Genomic DNA, 22,070 nt, shown 5'->3' on the forward strand with positions numbered 1-22,070 from the left:
AAATTAACAGAAGTGTATGAACAGGAAAAACTGTTCACGATAAGTATCACAGAACATATCACACAGGATGTTTAATCACTCAACATTTGGAAAATACTGAAGGACAATACTAACATCATTAGGAGTTTAACTGCTATTAATCTTCACGTTTGTCCTAAAACTGTGAGTTTTCTGTTGGACAAAGACCCAGAAACTATTTCTTAATATACAGAAAATTTGAAAAACATACAATAGTAGAAAGAAACCTCACAAAAATAAGGCTTTATCTAATTATTCTGTGAACAAATAGGTACAACATGTTTAAAAACAGAAGATACTGCAACAAATTAAATGCAGAAGTAGATATAAAATCTAGCTATCTTCTGTTAATCCAGACATTAAAGGAATTTATAAAACTGCAAAAAAAAAGAGAATACAAGCAGAAAATATAACAAATCTCAAATTACTTTCAATGGGAAAAAACATCCTCTGCAACTATCCTAGAAAAAGAAGTCACTGCCATCCCCCCACAAAAAACTAATAATCCACAAGTAAGACAGCCAAAAAAGATATAAAGCTATGAACATAACAATACATTCATTTCCTATAAGACTAAACATTTCATTATTCTGTAGTTGAAGAAAAGTTAAACTAATGCCACATAAGCAAAAGGAAAGTTGTTTAGCTTTGGTTTTTAGTGTCCTTAAACTTAGCAGGTAGAACTTAAATACTGCTGCTTTTATGAGATTCTTTAGTATCCAAAAGATACTAAAGAAAAGGAATTTTCATCAGCTTGAAATTCAAACATAAATTGGTATTATTTTTTAGATCACTTTAAAATAATGCAATTATGATGTACATTTCATAGGCCCATACCAGTATTTACTGCCAATATTTGACAGACATATGTTCTCTGCATACACAAATTTTAGTATTATATTTTCATGACATAGGATGACAGTAAGTGTTCTTTAAAATTAATTGTAGCATTCTACAGAACTGGTGGCTTGAAGATTTTTATTCTTCAAATATCACGTATTGTTTTCCTTTCCAAATCTATTATCATTAACATCTTTTAGAATACAAAGTAATCAATGAGTTTGCCAAAGCCAGAGTTGCATATTCTTCCATCATTTCTCCTTCAAGTCGAATATGGTACTCAGCACAAAAGAGAAAGTCAGTTCCAACTTAAAACAGTCTACCTGGAATTTTAAAATCTTCCATTTTTAAGAAACATCTACTGTATACAGTGCATAGTGATAGGCCCTGGGAATAAAGCTTTAAAGAGACAGTCAAATTCTTGCCTTCGTGGAGTTTTTAGTCCAATAAATGAGGCAAGAATTAATCAAACAATTGGATTAACTATTTCTGCAAGCTGTAAGAACGAAAAACAAGGGTGCCATGAGGTATGTAAACATCTGATTTACTTGGGCAGATAAAGAAAAGCTGTCCTGATGAAGTTATAATTGAGCTTAAGAGAATTATGAGGCAGAGGGAGCTTGGCAAAAAGGGAAGAAAAATTATTCCCAGCAGAGAACAGAGTATATGCAAAGATATAAGAGGAAACACGGTATATTGAAATTGATAAAGACTAGCCAATATAATTCATTAGAATTATATTTGGGGTAAGAGTGGTTGCAGGGATACTAGTTAGGTTATGGCAGTCATCCAGGTGAGAGATGATGGTATCACAGACTAGAAGAGTAGTCAGGAAGATAGAAGGCAGATCGAAGAGATACTTAGGAGGAAATCAGTGTTATATACTCAAAACACATAGAGTAGAGTCAGTAGAGTTTTAAAGATGACAGATCTTGAGATCTTTTTCAGTTGTGAGACAAAACAGTCAAGAAGCTGGGAATTTCAGCTCATCTGATGCTCTGAAACAAGCCAGATAGCGTTTGTAGCCAAGTTCTCTAATGGCAGTAATATCTTCGCAAGGGTGATTTTAGGGAGTGTGCCAGAAGGCCATAAGCAAAAATTCAGTGAAGTAGACCATGTATTTAAAAGTAATTATACTAGGTCTGTCCAGAAGGTATCCAGCCATGTAACATGAAAAATAGAGACATTTATTAAAGATACAAGAAACATTGTACACAGGACAATGGCACCTCAGTCTCCTTCAAAGTAGGCACCTTGGGACCTCACACAGCACAGTTCTCCCAATCGCCATCAGCTGCCCCACTGCATTTTCCTGAATCTCTTACCTTTCAAAGGTAATTTTAGTTTTGGGAAAAGCCAGAAGTTGCAGGGCACCAAATCTGGGCTGCAGGGGGCAGGGGGTCTGAGTCACCTGGGTGATTTGATATTTTGCCAAAAAACTCTGCACCAGACATGATGCATGAGCGGGCACATTGTCCTGATGAAGCTACCAATCACCAGGGGCCCATAGCTGTGACCTTCTGAATCATGAGAATAGCTCCTGTGGAAAAATGTTCAAGCTTAATGCAAAATTTGATGCAGATTCGTTGCGCTACTCCCTCAGTCATTTTGAAGGTGATGGCCACAAAGCACACGTGCTCACTCAATGACATCTATTGCTCCCACTGACTAGTATAGTGAAGTCGTCATTGTTCACACATGCGCATTCCAGCACCCTCTCTTGGGCTGCCAGGTTACATCAATATCAAGCAAACCATTCTTGTTATATCAACAATGGTTGGACTTTTTCTGGACAGACCTCATGTATTGTTATATATCCCAAATGTCAGTTAGAAGGATCCAAAATAGTAAAATTACTGGGATTTTTAAGGTACAAGCTTGTAACATTATGCTATATTACTTCTTTTCTCTCCGTTGTACTTGTGTGAAAATAAGAATTCAAGACTTGGGGGAAAAGGAAGAATAGGAATTTATAGTATTATGAGTCAAATTACAACATAAATTTATAAAACAACATTTTATATTAGGAATATCTTATTATACCTGAGAATATTAGGAAAAAAGTTAACCAACATTATGTCTTAAAGATGCTACTATGCCAAAGAAACAAATGTTACTTTATGACATATAAGACCAATATCCAAAATGCATAATAGGAACAGCAACTTCCACATAGGTAGCTTTTTAATCAGGAAAATAAGATATATGTACTCATCAAGTCTATTCTTTTCCTTGTTTCAGATGACTAATAAATAAAAAATTTTTACAAGTCTTCTTTCTTTCTGCTTTATGTAACCAGTGTAACAAAAATCTCTATCAAATCCAGTAATAGGCTTAAAGCTAACACTAAGTCTACAGTTTCCCCTTACAAATGAACTAACAATACTATTTTCCAAGTACTCCGGTATTGGAATTTGATCCTTGGCTCCCCTATTTCATGAAGCAGATATTTTTTTAAATAGTAAGAAGGAATAATTTCTAGTGTTTCACCTTAACACACTAGTTTTTATCTATAGGCCCCTGCCTAAATCCCACACATGAGTAAACCTTGAAACAATATATTCTAAAATCTCTCTTTCTACTTATATTCCCATGAAAATTTACGTTCCTTAGACTTAAGTGGTCCAATGTACATGTAGTAATTTTTCCTTGGGTACTGTAAGATCATGGCATGCTTGTAGTTCTACGAATTTTCTGGCATGCTATGTTAAAACATACAGTATCTATGCTTCTGTATGGTCCCACTGTAGTCCCACATACAACAGTAGAATCCTAACAGGAACACTAGAATGAAAGAGAAACAGCACTTAGTCAAAACCCCAACCAAGCTGAGCAAAGTATGGGTCAAAAGATCTCAAAAACTCATTAATGACTTGTAACATAATTGGTAAAATCTAAAAATGCACATTTATTTATGTCTCTATAATATTTGAGTTGTTAATAAAAATGTCCCCTCTGCAATGATGGGATGGTATAGTGAATAACCAATATAATAACTGATCTCTAAAACTGTCAATAAATCACTGTCATAGAACTTCAGGGAAGAAAGGACCTTGGGAAATATGTAGTCTATTCCCTCATTTTACAAATAAGAATGGTAAGGAACACAGAGAAAATGCAATCATATACCTGATTTCTAGAAGATAAAAAAAACAATGAATTCTTATAGCATGACAGAACCTAGATCTGGTGTTTTATCTGGTATTCTTCCCAAGTCTCCAAATTTAAAAAAAATTTTTTTAATCCACACATGGATTGAAAAACCCATAAATTCCTGAATATACTGTAGGTCTTAACTGCTCATATCTTAACCAGAAAAAAACTATAAAGAGCAAAAAAATTTATACTTATATTTTTAAAAGCTATGTAACATACTATATAATTTTCATCCCAAACCTACCATACCACAACAAACCCTCTAGACCCAAACATATACATAAATATGGCATATTAAGCTTACAGCTAATTATTTTTTAAATTGTTTAAAAAAATACATAGTAGTTTTGAAGAACAAAAGAAGCCCATAGAGAAAACATACAGCTTTAAAGATGAGTCAAAGAGAAGGGTGAATCCTAGTTTTGCTTCAGTGTAGAATAAAGGCAAAATAGAAAGATCTAGCCCTGACTGGTGTGGCTCAGTGGATTGAGTGCCCGCCTGCAAACCAAAGGGTCACAGGTTAGATTCCCAGATCAGGGCACATGCCTGGGTTGTGGGCCAGGTTCCCTGAGGGGGGTGTACAAGAGGCAACCACACATTGATGTTTTCCTCTCTCTTTCTCCCTCCCTTCCCCTCTGTTTAAAAATAAAATAAAATCTTAAAAAAAAAAAAAAAGATCTAACCTTTTGAGCTCTAAATGTGATCTATAGGAGCTTCAGGTTTTCTGCATCAATTAGGAAGAGCCCTAGTCCTGCTGCCTTCCTAGGTAACTGCCCAACTACCTGTCTGGAGTTCCCCCAAATTTTCAAGCAAATTTAGTTACCAGAGATTGTTCTATGCCCCTCCAAAATGAATGTTTATATTCACTACAAAAAACTTTGGGAATCAGGAAAAAAAGGTCTCAACTCCTTTCATCAATGGAGAAGGCAGCATCTGCTGATTTTCTTTTAAAATGGACTTTTGAAAACTTCATGAGATGACTCCTTAGAGTTCATTGAAGAGACAGCCAGACACTACCAAAAAAAATTTAATAGAAGTCAACTGTATCTTGAGTGCATCCAGATAAGCATTTTCTAGGTATCTGTTCTAAAATATAAGCATCTTTCCTTTTTTTTCTTTAATTGTTTTAAAAGCCCCCCTACTACCCTGGCTCATGTGGCTCAGTGGATTGAGCACTGGCCTGCGAGCTGAAGGGTTATCGGTTCCATTCCCCACCCAGACACATCCCTAGGTTGGGAGCCAGGTCCCGGGTTGGGGCATGCCAGAGGAAGCCGACTGATGTTTCTCTTCTTCCCTTCTCTCCCCTCTCTCTAAAAATAAATAAAATTTGGGGGGAAAAAAAAGGCTCCCTTTACCAATTCATTCTTATTATTCAATAAAAGGTAAAACTTTCATAGCAATCTACCCCTTCATCCTTAAACAACAAACAGACCATGCCCACTAACTTCCTGCTCTACCTAATAGTATTTCTGTTCCTTTAACAAAACCCTTAATTCTGCTTTGTATATTTCCTGAGATACTTTTGAATTTTAAAAATTCTTGGATCATCCAAGTTTAAAAGTGGCCCAAATTACTTTTAGCATGTAGTTGCATGCATGGACGCACACTGCAAAGCCTCGCAAGATACTGTCCCTCTAAATCATAGACCTCCCCACTTAATAATCCCAGCAAGAACTTCTTTGGTTGTCTTTCCAAAGAAGACAACCAAAATAGAATCATCTTTGGTTGATTCTATTCCTTCCCTTCCACACAAAGTCAGGTTAGTTCTAGCCTTTATTATTTTAAAAGGGCCATTCCCCAGAGGCGATGGTAAAGGAACCCATTTGGCTTTCAGTGTTGCTCCAGAATTGGTATTAGAGGCACGCCTGTCTGAATGTGTGCTCCATCCCCTCCACTGTCCTTCCTAAACCTCCCCAGCTTGCTACCTGTTGGCAGTGCTGGTGTTGCTGCTCCCACTGCTGTGTTTCTGTGCCCGGCTCAACCTCCGTGGGGGCTTTGAATGCTGCAGCCGGGGGCTCGGCATGGAGGGAAACGTTGAGGCGTAGCCATGTTCACACTCTAAAGAGACAGCAAGAAAAAAAAGATATGATAAGAGGAATATACTCAAATCCATGGATCCACAAATCTCAAGTCCTTAGAGTAACAGGTTGTTAGAAGAAAAAGAGGTAATATTTTCCCACTCTCTTCAGTTGAAAGATAAAATAATCTCTAGTCCTTACCTGGACATCAATCCTGTGACCTAACATGCAGACCCAACCTAGTGCCTGAAAGATGTATGGATACTTCCTCTAAATCAAGTAATTTATCTGTCTACAAAATCCTTTTCTCCAAGAACTCTTGACTTAAACATCCTAATTTCTCAGCCTAGTTACCATTCACCTCAATTATTTCACCTACTTCAAAATTCCCCTTTCTTTTAAGTCTGTATTCTAGAAAGTGTCACACTAAGCCCCACATTTCCATGTATTTAATTCAATCACCCAGTCTTAGGACATTTTCCCTCCTCGCACCACCGCTCCCAGAGTTCCTACTCTTCACAGCCTGTCTCTTTGCATCTCCTCCAGCATCAGTCCCTAAAGGGATCCCGAGCCGTCACACCTAGATACTCAAAAGCTCCCTTCCCCACAGCTTGCGCACCTCCCTGCCTTTCAGCAGACATTCCCCTCCCCTGCTCTCAGCCCGTCTCCCCGCCCCCTTCCCCTTCCCCTTCAGTTCCCGGGTCTTCCAGTCCGCCCAGTCCTCAGATTCACCTCCACCCTCCAGGCCCTCCCCGTCCCTCCTCCGGTCCACCGGCCCCCTCCCACAGCCCCGCCCCCTCCTGCAGCTCCCATTTCCTGCTCCGCCCCCACACACAGCCCCGCCCTCCCACCAGCCCCGCCCCCCCTCCCCCTCCTGCACAGACACACACCTGCCTGCACCTCCCCTCACACAGGTGGCCTCTTACACACCCCCCCCTCACAAACACCTGCGCGGCCACCCTCACACGTGCACCCCTATTCGCATGTGCACCTCCCTCACACACAGCTCCCCTCACGCATGCACATTCCTCCTCACAGGTGCACCCCCACTCACATGAGCATGCCTCCTCACACTTGTAAACACCTCACAGACGCCTGCTCACGCGCACCTGCTCTCATGCACACCCCCTCACACACACCTCCTCACACCCATTTCCCGTCACACGCGCACACCCCTCCTCACACGGGCGCCCTTCCTTACTCAAGCATCTCCCCTCACGCGTGCACCCTCCTCATGCACGCACCCCTCCTCACACGCGCACCTCTCCGTCACACACACACCCCGCCTCACAGGTGCACACACCTGACACAAACGTCTCCGCTCACACGCGCACCTCCCCTCACGCGCGCACTCTCATCAGGCGCGCACCTCCCCTCACCGGCGCAAACACCTCGCGCACACAGGCAAGCTTCTCCCCTCACACGAGCACACCCCTCCCCGCACAAGCGCACCTCCCCTTCCAGGCGCACACCCCTTTCTCACACGCGCACCCCTCACACGCCGCACCGCAATCCGCACGCGGAGCAGATTCGGGGTCCGGCGGTGGTGCCCAGCCGTTACCTCGGTCGCGACGCTCCAAAAACTCGGCCGCCTCCAGCAGGCGCTGCACGTTGATCATCCGCACCCGCTCCATGGGCACCGCGGCGGCTACCAGGGCCTCTCCGCACTCCCTTCCCCGGCCGACAGGAGGCGCCGCAGCCGGTACAGTCCAGCACCGCCCCGGGACATGCGCAGCGGGCGGGCTGGCCAGCCCGGCCGCAGCTAGGCGCGCTGTCCACCGCCCCCCGGGTCCAGTCGCGCCTGTCGCCCCTCTGCACTGGTCGCGCCGCCGGCAGCCCGCGCGCGGTTTGTTTACCTCTCCGCGCGAGCACGGGGAGGGGCGGGAGTACGCCGCGGTCCGCCCCCTCCCTCGCCCCGCCCCCTCCCGCGCCTCCTGGGAAATGTAGTCCCGCCCCCGCCTACTGCACGCCGGGAACTGTAGTATGCACACAGCGTTAGTACTCGTGCGCGCTGCCGAATTCTGTAAGGGCCACTGGGACGTGTAGTCCGGCTTGGCTTCTCTACCCAGGGTGAAAACACTAAGAAGTTCTCTGCACTTTGCGTCTGTCAGGAAGGATTTGAGCTAGCTGAGTGTGTCTACGCCCAAAAAGCCCTCTTGTCAACGACTCCCAGCGGGTGCCTAAGAGCTGGAGTATTCCTTTTCCGAAGTTCCAAGTCATCTATCATCTACTACTTTCTCACGCAACCTCTGTGCCTCAGTTTCTCCCTCTGCAAAATGTGCTGCTCGGACGGCACCAACAGAAACACTTGAAAAGCCAAAGTCACTGTTCAGAAACGAGGGAAGATCCTATCAGAACCAGAGATGGCTTCATAAGGCCCTTCTTCCACTTCAATTTCCTACTGTTTTCTTTTTTAATCTTATTTTTATTAACTTCCTTCCTCCTCTCCCACCCCTCACTAGTGGGTTTAGAGGCTAGAAAACCTCTCCAGTGCTTCAAGTGAAGGATATAATTCAATGGATAAGTGGTTTGGTGCAGAAGTCACAAGGGGTCAGTTCAAATCCTGACTCTGCCACTTATATTAGCTGCGTGGACTTTCAGGGCTCATTTTTCTCATGTGTAAAATAGATATCCAAACGCTGAAGGCCTGCCATGTGCCAGGCACTGTACTAGACATAAAGTGTACGGTAATGATAGAAACAGACATGGACCCTGCTTTCAAGGAGTGTATAGTTGGTAGGGTTTATTTGGAAGATTAAATGAAAAAAATTACAACACTTAGTACATGACACTCAATAAATGGAAGATATGATGATTGTTTCCTCTCATGTTTTCCATAGAGACAGAACTGAAAGCAGTGGTTAATGACTCCTGGGACCACATTAAAAAAACTGTCCTCACCATCACCCTCTTTCCCAGTCCTCAATCTAACAAGTCCTCAAAGTCTAGACCAGAGTTTCTCAGCTTCAGCATTACTGGCATTTTTGGGTGAATATTTCCTTTGGGAAGTGGGAGAGGGCTATCTGTGCATTGCGGAAGGTTCAGCAGCATCCCTGGCCTCTTATCAACTAGATGCCGGTAGCACACCACCAACCCTCACGTGTGACATCCAAAAATGTCTCTAGACATTGCCAAATATCTTCTAAGGCACTAAATCACTCCCTTTTGAGAAATACTGATCTAGGGAGAGGAAAAGGCAACAAGGTCATAAATGTTGAATGCTCTAGGGCCAAGCTGGGAATTTTGTAAACATCCATAACTTTCCCTCATCCTGATTATTTTAACCTGCTGGTAGATATCCAAAATAACAGGAAGCTCTTGGTGAGGGGAGAAATTCCAGTGGCTACTGCAGAAAATACCATCTCAGGATGAAAGTCTTACTCTCAAAAATGTCATAGGCCTCGTAGTGCATTTTAATACCCTCCCTCTTTTTTTTCAAAGTGAGCAAGATTTCTAATGAGGTCAAAAACTGTAATATTTTGCCAGCCCTTTTAAATATTACACTTGGCACCACATTTAAGAACCGAAGAGATGTTCCATCAAGTGCAGGGAGACCCAAAATGAGAAGTGTTCACAAGCCACAGGAGAATTAAATTTTTTTGTAAAGACTTTAAAACAGGGACTATGTTTTTTCAGCTGTTGGCTAGGTTGCTTCAGATCTGGGCTTTCCCATTGGGTGTTGGTAACAACCAACCTCCACCCTCAAAAGGGACATGTTGGGTACAGGAAGAATAGAATAATTTAAAAGAAAATACCGATTCGCTCAGAACATTGTTAGCTGAGGATAGAAATGATTAGGTTGAGAGTTAGTTTCTACCACTTGTAGAACCCCTTTAAGTTTTAGATCCCAAATTGCTAAGAGCTACCTGAATTACTTAAAAGATGTAGTTTTATGACAAATAAAAGTCTACCCAGTGGGAGGTAAACCATGTGAAATGAAATCAAGAAAAAAAGTACAAGCTGAAAGCACACACGGGCTCAAAATGGGTTTAAATCTATAGATCATAAGTCCTACCAGGTTATTAAGAGAAAGTGGGATGCTTGGTGTACATGCCTGGCCTTTCTCAGTTGACTTCCAGATGAATTAACCAATCCTTTTTTGTCCTTCTGAAAATTTTAACATTTTGTTTATTTTTTAGAGAGAGGGGAAAGGAGGGAGAAAGAGGGGGAGAGAAACACCAATGTGCGAGAGAAACATTGACTGGCTGCCTCTTGCATGCCCCCAACCATGGGCATGGCCTGCCACCCAAGCATGTGCCCAGACTGGGAATCAAACCTGCGACCTTTTGGGTTTGCAGGTCAGTGCTAAACCCATTGAGCCACACCAGCCAGGACTCTTTCTGAAATTTTTATTGTTCACAGGGGGAAAAAAAATCAGTTTTGTTTTTTTTTTTTAGTTGAAACATACTGGAAATTTCATTTAGCCTAGAAAGAATAATTATTACTAGAAATCTTATAAAGTAGATACATAAGGATTAAGCTGGATCCAACATTTCTGTAATGCCTTTTAACAATATATTCTTAAGTGAATTTATATAAAAAGTATGAAATAAGAGAAACATGCAGATAAACTAAAAGTCATAACTCCATGTTCTTGTCTTTTAGTATATTTTTCAAAATAGGTAAGTATGTATAAACCAGGTAAACTGTTGCTTTTTCTTTTTTTAAAGATTTTTTAAATTTATTTTTAGACAGAGGGGAAGAGAGGGAGAAAGAGAGGGAAAGAAACAATGTGTGGTTGCCTCTCATGCACCCCCAACTGGGGACTTGGCTGGCAAACTAGGCACATGCCCTGACTGGGAATCCAACCGGCCACCCTTTGGTTCTCAGGCCGGTGCTCAATCCACTGAGCCACACCAGCCAAGGTAAACTGTTGCTTTGAACCAGTCCCTTTTTTTTTTAGAGCCATAGCCAAGAGGGAGATTAGGGGATGGAAAGTTAGGATGAGAGCCACCAAAAGGCCACCTGCATGCACTGAAGAAGAGATGAGATGACGGTGATGGTGGGAAGTGGACAGCTTTATGGATTGGTTTATATAGAGAAATATCTAGCCCTTTCGAATAGCAATTGAAGGTGTTGTTCCCTTCTCCCTGCTCTGGGTGACTCTGGAATTCTTGCTTGGATGTTGGCCATAAGGACCTCCAGCAAAGCACAAAGCTTGGGGCTGTAGCCTCAAGAGAGCGATGCCATCCACAGACCATCCCTCAGCATCAGTCCCAGCCTAGAAGAACCCAGAGGCAGCCATGGCCTTTCTTTTGTTCACATGAATCCATTTGCACTGCAAATGCAGATGGGGAAACTGAGGAAAAAGCATGGCTTCCAAAGTCTACTCACAACAGAACCTGGAATCTTACCTACAGTCTCTGGTTCTGTCCTATCCTTAAAGTAGCTCTCTCAGGAAGTCTCACTAAAGATGGAAAAAGTCCCTCAGAGTCCCCCAGGCCCATAACAAACATAGCCTGATGTTAACAATCTGCCCTCTGGAGGAAGCAGGAAAAACTCTCTGTTCTTAGGGTCCCTTCCCTGCACAGTTTACCCAATGCAAATTTTCAGATGATTTATTGCATATTCACGAACAATGGAGGAGGCTGGTCTGTGTTATATCTTTTACACAGATAGAAAGAGATCGAAAAAAGGGAAGGGACCATGAGGTGAAAGTCACTGTGTTGGTGACACCTGGGGTTTAAGAGAACTTCCCTGAAACTGCAAGGTGCTTACTGTGCAGGACGCTGTTTTGTGCAATTACCTTTAAGGAAGGGGGTTTCAAATAATCAAGATTGGGGACAGGGAAGTGGGTGAGTCCTGAGCTCCTAAATGAGAACCCTAACAGTTACACATCTTTGCATCTCCCCACCCCGAAATGACAAATGCAGCCTTCTCTCCTCCCCTCCCCTTAAAGCCCAGAAACGTGAAGAGCAGCAGAAAACCTTTCCCTCCGCCCAGTGAGTCAGCCTTGCCTAACTTCATGCGTAAGCTCTGCTCAAGTCAGCAGCCGCTCAGAGCTGTGGGTCTGTGTGCAGCCGAGATAAATTTGGGTCTAGAAGGGATGACGTAATGCTAAACCCGAGAGGTAGCTGCTGCCTCCCTGAGCTCCAGTCGCCAGGGCTGTCGGCTGACATCCCAACAACCACAGGGAAAAGCACCAAGCGACCCAGGTGCCTGAGGTGGGGAGAAAGGGAAAGAAAGGACGAGGGGGTGGGAGGAAACAGCGGGGGAAGGCAGTATCAATCCGAGCTCTCTGAATCTGGAAGTTTGTTGTTTTTTAACTTCAGTTTTCTGGTGAGATCAGGCCACTGGCAGAGGCTCAAACAGCTGCACTTGACTTGCATCCTGGCCTATCTCTTTCCCAGTAAAGAAAAGGGCTTCTTTTCTTTTTTCTCTTTTAAATATATTGATTTGAGAGAGAGAGAGAGAGAGAGAGAGAGAGAGAAACACTGATCCACCCACCCATGCATTCACTGGTTGACTCCTGTATGTGCCCTGACTGGGGACGACAGAACCTGCAACCCTGCCATATCAGGATGCTCCAACGACCCGAGCTACCCGGCCAGGGCAAAAAAGGGCTTACATTTTATTAAATGGCCCCTATGTAATAAGCAACCTATTTCGGTGATCCATTATTTGTTAATCTCTCAAATGGTCCTTTCCTTTTTTTTTTTTCCCCAAATGGGGGAGGGAGCTTTCTGGAGTCTTATTTTTTTTTTAAGATTTTATTTATTAATTTTTAGAGAGAGGGGAAGGGAAGGAGAGAAACATCAATGTGCAGTTGCTTCTCAAGCATCCCCCCACTGGGGACCTGGTGTGCAACTCAGGCATGTGCCCTAACTGGGAATCAAACTGGCGACCCTTTGGTTCGCAGGCTGCACTCAATCTACTGGGCCATACCAGCCAGGGCACTTTCCTTCTCTTTTTGCATTAAATTTTATCCAAGAAGAAATCTTCATTGCAGGACTCAATTATTATTCACATCTAAGAAGCTTGCTTACTCTGGAGCACCCTACTTGGGGGTATAACTGATAAGGTATTTGGGAGGATTTTGCTAGGTCCATGTCAAATTAATGTTCCCCCAAATATTATTTCATCGTTTATTTCATAGAAGTTTATATTATTAAGCTTATTGCTCAATCCAGTCTTCATTTTTCAGGTGGGAAAACTAAGGCTCAGAGAGGTATATAGTAACCTACCCAAGGCCACAGAGCTGTCTATCAAACAAGGGTTAGGCCTTAGGCCTACAGACTTTTGCCTTGTGCTCTCTATCCATTTCCATTCTTCTTTTTCTAGTTGACTTCATGTTTTTAAAAATATGTAAATAAAATGGATAGTGAGTTTTCTGGTCTTTTAATTTGTGGAGCCCCGCTCCTTGAAATATCAAGATCAAGTTACATTCCAAAGGGATCCAAGGCCTGCGCTTTTGTTTTCTGTTCAAGGCTCATTCTTCCCTAAGGAAAGGATGGCCTCAGAATCAACTCCTCTGCTGGTGATGACCACAAGCCATGGGCTCAACCTCACACTAGACACCACTTTATTTAAAAGACCACCACAGGCAAATAATCTTTGTTGTATGGAAGTTCGTAGTTTCTTTCATTACAAATGCCTCCCCAATACTTTTTTCAAATGACATTTCATTATTTATTTGTTGTCGTAGTCACATATTATTCTCCATTAATTTGTGGTTATAATCATTTATCGTAGTAGATTTTGTGACTTTCAGCCATCTCTGGCATTTGGCCCGGTCAGCCATGTTATGTTATTCTTCTGAAACATTGCTCATTCCATGAGTTAATATTCTGTTTAGACTGTTTGCATCTGCATTCAAAAGTAAGATACTACACATTTTTTGTGGCATTTATTGGATTTTGGATGCAATGACCTGTTCAAAGTTAGATGCAACTTGATTTTAAAACCTTAAAAAAAAAAATAAAAACATTGCCAGAGGCCTGCCCCTGCTGCTGAGAGGATGCCCCACACTCTTGCCGCAGCCCTGGGTGACCCTCCACCCCCTGCCAGGAGCCTGCCAGGAGTTGCCCTGCCCCCACCTCTTGGCATCACCACTTCCTTCCAGGCAGCAGAAACTTGTAGAGGTCACTCTTAAGCCTAGCCAGGCAGGCCCTGGACATTAAATCGCACACCCTGCCCTGCTGCCTCGTGGCTGATTTCTCAGCCTCAGGTGTACCAATTAGAATAAAAACACTAGGTCCTTGCCTGCTCAAGGACATCGATGATCTTGTCATCTCTTCCAACTCCAGCATTCTGATTCTAGGACTCTGGGATTCTCCAGAGATCCTAGAATAATATGCCTCCATTTGCCTACTAGTTGTCATGTAATGAGAGCCAACTATGTATGTGGTGCTTCTCCTACGGTTGATTCAGGTACTCCTTAGCATGCCTTTGAGATTCCTGTTTCACAGATGAGTCCCAGAAAAGTTAAGTGATTTGCCCAAAGTCACGTGGACAGGGAATGGACTCAAACCTGGAGTTTCTAACTGTTGGACCCCACAGCAGACATCAGGGCATGTTCAATTGGACAGGGTCAAACAAAAGTAATTAGGGCAGTGGTCTCCACCAGGGGTAATATCATCCCCCCGGAAGGTTTTGGAAATGTGCAGGACTGTCTTCCCTGAGTGTCACAACGACGTGGGAGTTCTACTGGGATGTAGTGAGTGGGAACCAAAGATGTTAAATCCTGCAGTATTCTGGATAAATCTGCACAAGAACTCTCTCACCAATAGCCCCCTTGCTGAAAGACACTAGGTCAGAATGTCAAAGGCAGAGAACTCATCATTCATTCAACAAATATTACTTATGCATCTAGTATGTTCTGGGCACTAACCTAGATGCTGACGATAGAATAATGAACAAAATTATGGTCCCTGTCATCAAGGTTCTTGTATTCTAGTCTGACAGACTGATTATATGCAAGTAAAATTTAGCATTGTAAATTGTTGTAAGTTGGATAAGGGATAAATGGGGGGGGTAGCTTTAGGTGGGTAGAAGGATTAGGGAAATGACAAGGGCTGTCTCAGCCAATTTCTCAAACTTTAATGAACATACAAATCACCTGGACATTGTGGTAAAATGCAGATTCGGATTCAGCAGGTCTGGGTTGGGGCCCGGGAGTCTCATTTCTGACAAGTTCCCAGGGGGCGCCAAGTCTCCCCATCTGCAGTCAGCACTCACTCTAAACAGTAAGGTGAAGGCCACACAAAGAATTGTAATTTTATTCTAAGTGGGCCAGGAAAGAAACTATTGAAGGGCTTTAAACAAGTAAGTGACATGAACCCAGTTATATTTGAGATTACTGTGGTTTCCTAGATCTTGATTGAGGAAAGGAAGAGGTTGGACCTACGCTGTTTTGACGGGAACCAGCTGGCCCATGCTGTCGCAGGGGCAGCCAGGGCCTCAAGCTCATCCCTGCAGCTCACGCTCGCCTCTCCCCTCTGGCTTCTCTGGCAGAAGCCGTTGGCTCCAAGCAGGGGCCAGACCAGTTGTCTATGAGCTTGGGCGCCTTAAGGACACCTGACAGGGTATGGATTCACACTTCTGACACCCTAACATGCAGAGCCACAGGAGCCCTACTGGTTGGGTGAGCTCCCTAGGGGGTGCTGGGCAAGGTAGTCTGCGTATGCAGGTAGCAATACCCTAGACCATCACCCTCTAGAAAAAGGGCCCTGTCTGGCTGCACCGAAAGAGCTCTGGAAGAGTTTGGCTGCCTTCTCTCTGCCCTAGGATGAGTGGGAAATACAGGAAGTCACCCCTGGGAGGCATTCCCAGGGGGCACTCTCAGCCTAAACTTCAAACATTCTAGATTCCATGACTTGCCTTTGGCTTCCTGAGGCTTCTCCCAGAGCCCTAGGTTCTCCTAGAAAGAAAGAAACCTGAATTTGAATCTCAGCTCCACTCTTTATCAGCATGTGGCCTTGGGAAAGTCAGTCAGCCTTGCTAAGGCTAAGGCTTTCCTCACCTATAAAATGAGGATAATTACAGCACCCTCCCATTGAATGGTTGTGAGGATTTAATATAAAGCACTTAGCATTGTGCTGGCACATAGTAACTGCTCAATAAAAAGGGGTATCATTATCAGTATTCCTTTAGAAAACAGACTTTTCAGCAGCTCCTTGGACACAGGTTATCGGACTCCTAGGAGACAGACAAGAATTATTTATTGGTCTCTATTTGTCCACCACATGCATTGGAATATAGACACGCTGCTTTTGGGAACACCAAGCCCAGGGCTTAGCTTCTGGCAGGTTATAGACATTATTTGTTGATTTGAGCTAAATTCTACAGCTGGTGGAAAGAATGAGAGTTGTATGCAAGACACTCAGAGTCCTGGGAGTCATGAAATACGGTACAGCCTTGGCCAGGCAGCTCAGCTGGTTAGAGCATCATCGAAATACACCAACGTTGCAGGCTCTATCCCTGGTTAGGCACATACAACAATCAACCAGTGAATATATAAATTAACTGGAACAACAGATCGATGTTTTCCCCCTTCTCTCTCCCTCCCTCTCTCTCTCCAAAATCAAATTTTAAAGAAAGATGGTAGAGATGGTCAGGTGTGGTGGGGATAAGGAAATAACACAGGGACACCACAGTAGTTCTGGGTCCCTGTAGAAATAATAACAAAGACCACTCAAGCTCCTACTTGCCACCCATGGTCAGATACGCAGCAGCCCTGGGCATGCCCTCTATTTTAATATTGTTGTATTATCTTTATTCAAGTGTCCTTGCTAATGGCAATAAAATACAGAGCAAAATATCTCAAATAGTAGGTAATCCAAGTCCCCTTTTATTGGGTTTAGTTTGAATTTCCCAATCTCCCTCACCCATAGTACACTGTTTATCTTTCTAATTTTGCAGTGTTTAAAATGTCCTTAGCAGACACTGGAGCTGGACATTAGAGGTATGTGGCCAAGGGCACACTGCATGAAAGAGCAGGCTTTGGTGGGAACACTGGTAGGGACAGTCCTCCAAGTACAGACTGCACCAATCTGTAAACAACTGAGAGCAGAATGTGTTTATTTACAAGGCTGTTTACATGATACTTAGTTTCCTAAGCTCAGGCAGTTTTCTTTTTAAAGTCAGATCCATAAAAATTACAAGGATAAACACAAAACATAAAGGATTTTAAACACTGGAGAGGCGCCTATGGGGGCAGAAACGATTCCTTTTGGAAGCCCAAGATATATTTTTGTTTTCTCTATAATGATGGTTAGAACCAAAGACACAAAACCCAAGTCAGATGCAATCCCACCTTGTTGAGGTTTGCTTTCAGACAGTTGGTACTGGAATAGAGTATACATCCACGAGGAAGGGGATTGTACACAGTGCCTGACATAAGCAATATGTGTCCTTAAAGACCAGTTGAATGAATGAATGAATAAGCTCACAGAATAAATTAGAAAGAGTTCCTGGCACGTAACATAATTCCACATTTTATGAAAGTATTTGCCACAAGGGCCTTTTAAGGAGAAGTTCTCTAAAATTTTTAAAAAGGGATCCTATTTACATCATGTTTCATGAAGATTTATTGCTCAAAGCAAGAGGCACCTGTACTTTCAAAATATTTCATAAGTGAGGGGCCCAGCACAGCATTCTGCCAAGATGAGGAAGTAAAGAAGGAACCTCTAGCTCAGGGGGATGGTGGCAAACGCCCCATAATTTTTGGCCAGAGAGATCCAGTCAGCTGTTGACAGCTTTAACACCTCCAGCCAGGCCTCTCAGGGACAATGATATCATATCAGAGATAATTACTTCCCTTTAGTTTAGCAGAAGAGCCAGAGAGAGCAGGTGTCTGTCCCTGCAGAACGGAGGCCTCTCTCCAGTGTGAGCCCAGAGCTCCACCCTCCACCCCCAGACAGAGGCCCGTCTGGGAAGACTTGAATTCCTTTTCCTCAGTTAAGTGGATGGCTTGGGTAGCCGTCCTGTCATTGTCACTGCCTCCCCAGTCCCCATCCCCAACCCCAATATAAAAGAAAATATTTTTTTTCTAAATGGCAAATGCAAATTAGCTTCATTTTGAAAGACTATTGAGAATGTTGCAATGACCTTTGCAATAACCGGACACACCCTAAAATCTGTAAACCAGGTTTGAGAATTGCTGACACTATGAGCACCTGACCTGTAAAACAGAAGCCCAGTTTGGTGCCCTGCCTGGGACCCATTCTCATGTCAGAAAGGAGAGAACACAGCCCAGAAGGACCTGGTTCGGCCTCTGCTGTGTCCTCTTGAGCAAGCCACTGTCCCTCTCTGGGCCTCGGCCACCCCATCTGTATAGTGAGGATGATGGATGCTCTGTGACCTCTGGGGCTCCTTCTGGCCCTGAAGCTCTGTCTTACCACCTGCCTCCTTTCTAAACAAACCCCAAAATGGAGTGGAAGGAAGAATGGGGAAGGGAAGAGAATAGTTCAGAAGGCCAGACGGCAATGAACCTCCCTCCATTTCTGCCTGCTTTCTTCCTGGTTTGTTGCTTTTTTACTTTTCTTTTTTTCTGTCTCTCTCTTTCTCTTTCTCTCTCTCTCTCTCTCTCTCCCCCTCCCTCCCTCCCTCTACCCCTCCTTTCCTTCTCTCTCTTTCTCTAAACTCAAAAGCCACAAAACCACAACTCACCTCCCCCAAACGGGTCATTTGGAAGCCAGAGCTGTCAGGGTTAGGTGTGTCAGGCCTGGCATACTGGTGGTATCTAGGACCAGGCCAGGGCAACCATGTGCTCCTCCTCCAGAAACCCAGTTTAAATCAATATTTATCTAACTGTATTTATAGAAAGTGGTGGTGGTAGGGCAGAAGGGGTGGGATGGAGAGACAGGGGGATCTAAAACAGAGCAAGCCACAAAAGCTGATGCAAATCTTTGCGGCCAATTCGTTTCTGCAGGGCTAGGCTTTTTTAAAGGCAAAAGACCCAGCTTTTGATGAACCTGCTGTTGGCTCCAGCACCATAGCAACAGCCCCAAGTCCTCTAATATGTCCAGAGGACAAACTTGGGAAAGACAGCATGGGGGTGGGGGGGTGTTGTTTCCTAGGAACATAAACTCGACTTTGGGCCAGGAGCCTTGAACAACTCTGAAAAACAAGAAAACCTCTCTGGTTGGCTATTCTGACTCCATCCTCATTTCTCAACCTTCTTTGAGCAGGGCGTCTGCAGGAAGACCTTGATAATCAACAGGGTGTTTCAAATACCAGCTCTGTTCCAGGTTGCTGAGTGACCTTGAGCAAGTCATTGCACCTCTCTGGACGTCATTCCTTGGCTGTAAACCCATACCTGCATAAATGGTTAAGACCTCAGGCTCATTCTGGAACCAGAGGTCTAGGTTCCAATCTTAGCTCTACCACTTACTAACCACGTGACCTTTGGGTAAGTTACCCAGCATACCCGCTCCTCTGAAAATGGGTGTAATAAAAGTGCTTGTATCCAGGGGTTGTTGTAAAGATTGGAGGAGATAATGCACATGTTTAGCCCCACACTTGGTATATAGTCAGTGCTTAATAAATGGTAGTCAGTATTGATACTATGCAATGCAATTAGTTGCTGCTGCTGCATGCTGGCACCCCCTTCATTTCCTTCATTCTTACCCCCAGACTTTTGTTCAGCCATCTTCAGGTGAAAATCTCCATTTCTGGGTATGTCAGTGGGAGAATGTTTTGGTCAGAGAGAGGAAAGTAGGTGGGCAGCAGTTGTTTTGCCTTGTTCCTGATGGAGCATCCTTTCCCCCCAGTCTGGAATGTCTCAATTCAACTTCAACTTCGTAAGGCCCTACTCCCTTTTCCTGGGTCCCCTCCACAGAGTACCTAGTCCCAGGGAATTCTGAGACTCTAAAAGTCACAACAGTATCCTTGAAAATCTACTTCTGGCACTTAACCAGTGGGCAGAGATAATATTTAAAACTGAAAGAAAAAAAAGTTGAATCCAGGGTACATAATTTAGGATGCAGAGAAAATAGAAGCCTCATTTAAGAATGTTCTTTATATAACTCCACCAAAAACAAATATCCCACTCCACCCTCAGCATAAATCAATCCAGAGAGTTTTCAGAAAAAAGCAATTCCATACAGTAGGTGCTCAATGCATATTTGTGGAATGAATGAATCATAACACACCTGCCACATACAATTATGACCTGCTTGAACATTAGTTGCCGTCAAAGCCCTCAACTTCAGCATAAGTTGCCCTAGTCACCTGCTCTCTAAGCCAGTAACTGATTCATTTTCGGTCACAACTGATCTCAGTATGCACTTTCAGCTCTCTAGGCCTTACCTACTATCTCCTGGCGGGACCTGGTCTTTACAGCCCAAGGGCATTCTGTGGAGATTATGAGAAACATCCTCCTTCCTCAAAAGAGAGAGAAGCATTTCCAACTCTTCTTCAAGTCTTCAGAAGGTCTGTCGTATTTCTCCTGACCTGCAAACCTGATTGCTGTGCCATAGCCAATAAATGATACATTCAACCAATCAAAGAATGTATATTAAGTATCTACTGTATGCCCAGTGATATGCTATATGCAACAGTGACATATACTGAAAAACTGTAGGTGATCTTTTCCCTTAAGATGCTAACACAGGAAGCCAGTAGAGAATTGCACAGTACTGATTATCAAAGCTCAGAAAGGTGACTGTTTATTGAGTACCTATTATATTCCAGGTACTTTAAATGTTTAAAAGGAGTGCCTCATTTAGTCGTTCAGCAATGATGTGAGGCTGGTGCTATGGTTATCCCCATTTTACAAAAAAAGAAATGGAACTTCAGAGAGGTTAGGTAACTTGTGCCTAAGGTCACACAGCCAGTAAGCAGGGAAGAAGGGGTTTGTTTCCCACTCTTGTGACTGTAAAGTTTTCATTTTCTTAACTTCCACAACTTAAGAAATAGCCAGGGGAGGCTTCATGGAGGACGTGGGAACTGACCTAGGTCTTGAAAAGTGGGTAAGATGCACCTAAACCCAAGGAAATAAGAGAATGAGGGCATTCTAGACAGAGGGAAGAGTCTGAGTTGAGCACAGAGGCATGACTGTGAACCTGCTTGCTGGTGGACCTGCTGGACAGGAGCTGAAAAGATTAAGGCAGGACGGCAGGGTGGGGCCAAATGATACCATGCAACAGCAGCTCCCTCCAGGAGGAGGGAAAAGGCTGCTCCGTGGCCCGTTTATGCCTAGGAAAGTGCCTCACCCTCAAACCCAGGTAATCCATTACAGAGAGCAACCCATACCCGCTACTCCCATTTAGTCATTTTTCTCCATCTTAAGCGTTGTCCCAAAAGTCACCTTCCCCAGACACTGAGAAGCCCATTTCTGCCCCTGAGACCTTTACTTGTTACAATGGTTTCCACTTATCTACTGAACAGCTTTTATGCACAATACCACCCCTTTGTGAAGGGTTCTTTTTCTCTCAGTTTTAACCTTTTCCAAAACAGGAAGCAAGTATTTATCCGTCAGTCCTAAATTGCCACCCCTCCACTGGACCCCTAACCGAAATAGGTGTTGATGCCGGAGAGTATTTATATATAAATTCTGAGTTTGTGATAACAGCGTCACAGTCTCCATGATTGTTTTGGAGGACTTTGAGATTCTTAAGGATTCACATCAGTTGGAACTTGAGGAGGATGTACCTGCATAGACTATGGAATCTTTGCCTTGCACAGAGCAGTGAATGCTAGGTGATTTAATTTGGATCCCCTCGCCCCAAGAAAACGCACCATATCTACTGGAAATAATTCAGCACTGTGGCCACGACTGGGTGAGCCCTCCTAGTTTGAAAAGCTCAACTAGTCAATGAAAAGCAGTTCTTGCGACAATGGAAAATAAGGCAGGCTCCTGCCAAGTTAAGTATTTTGCAAACAACAGTAAAAACGGAACGTGTGAACTTATGACCAAGGTCTATCGATGCATTTCGGGAAGGCCTTACAGAACCCGAAATGGAGAATGGAATAAAGACTCAACAGCCATCTCCAGGGAGAAGAGCGTCCCTTTAAGAAGGGATTGTACCAGCTGGCCGCACTACAGCTCCCAGAGATTTCCTGGCTTGCCTCCTGGCCCCACCCCCCTGTCTCCGG

At 43.7% G+C, this 22,070-nt stretch overlaps 1 protein-coding gene across 3 annotated transcripts in view; it reads right to left on the reverse strand.

Moving 5' to 3' along the window:
- The window catches only part of MXI1 (MAX interactor 1, dimerization protein), a 74,536-nt gene that overhangs the window by 48,636 nt on the left and 3,830 nt on the right, over positions 1-22,070 (reverse strand). For 2 of the 3 annotated variants that reach the window (XM_045191415.3, XM_053923503.2), the window contains exon 2: positions 5,940-6,072. In XM_045191415.3, the coding sequence (XP_045047350.1) occupies positions 5,940-6,072 (133 nt within the window). Of the gene's footprint in view, positions 1-5,939; positions 6,073-7,593; positions 7,894-22,070 lie in introns of those variants that run through there. The other variant, XM_053923502.2, reaches the window with a different exon arrangement.

This window comes from Desmodus rotundus, chromosome 4 (assembly GCF_022682495.2).
Source record: "Desmodus rotundus isolate HL8 chromosome 4, HLdesRot8A.1, whole genome shotgun sequence".
Lineage (NCBI taxonomy): Eukaryota > Metazoa > Chordata > Mammalia > Chiroptera > Phyllostomidae > Desmodus > Desmodus rotundus.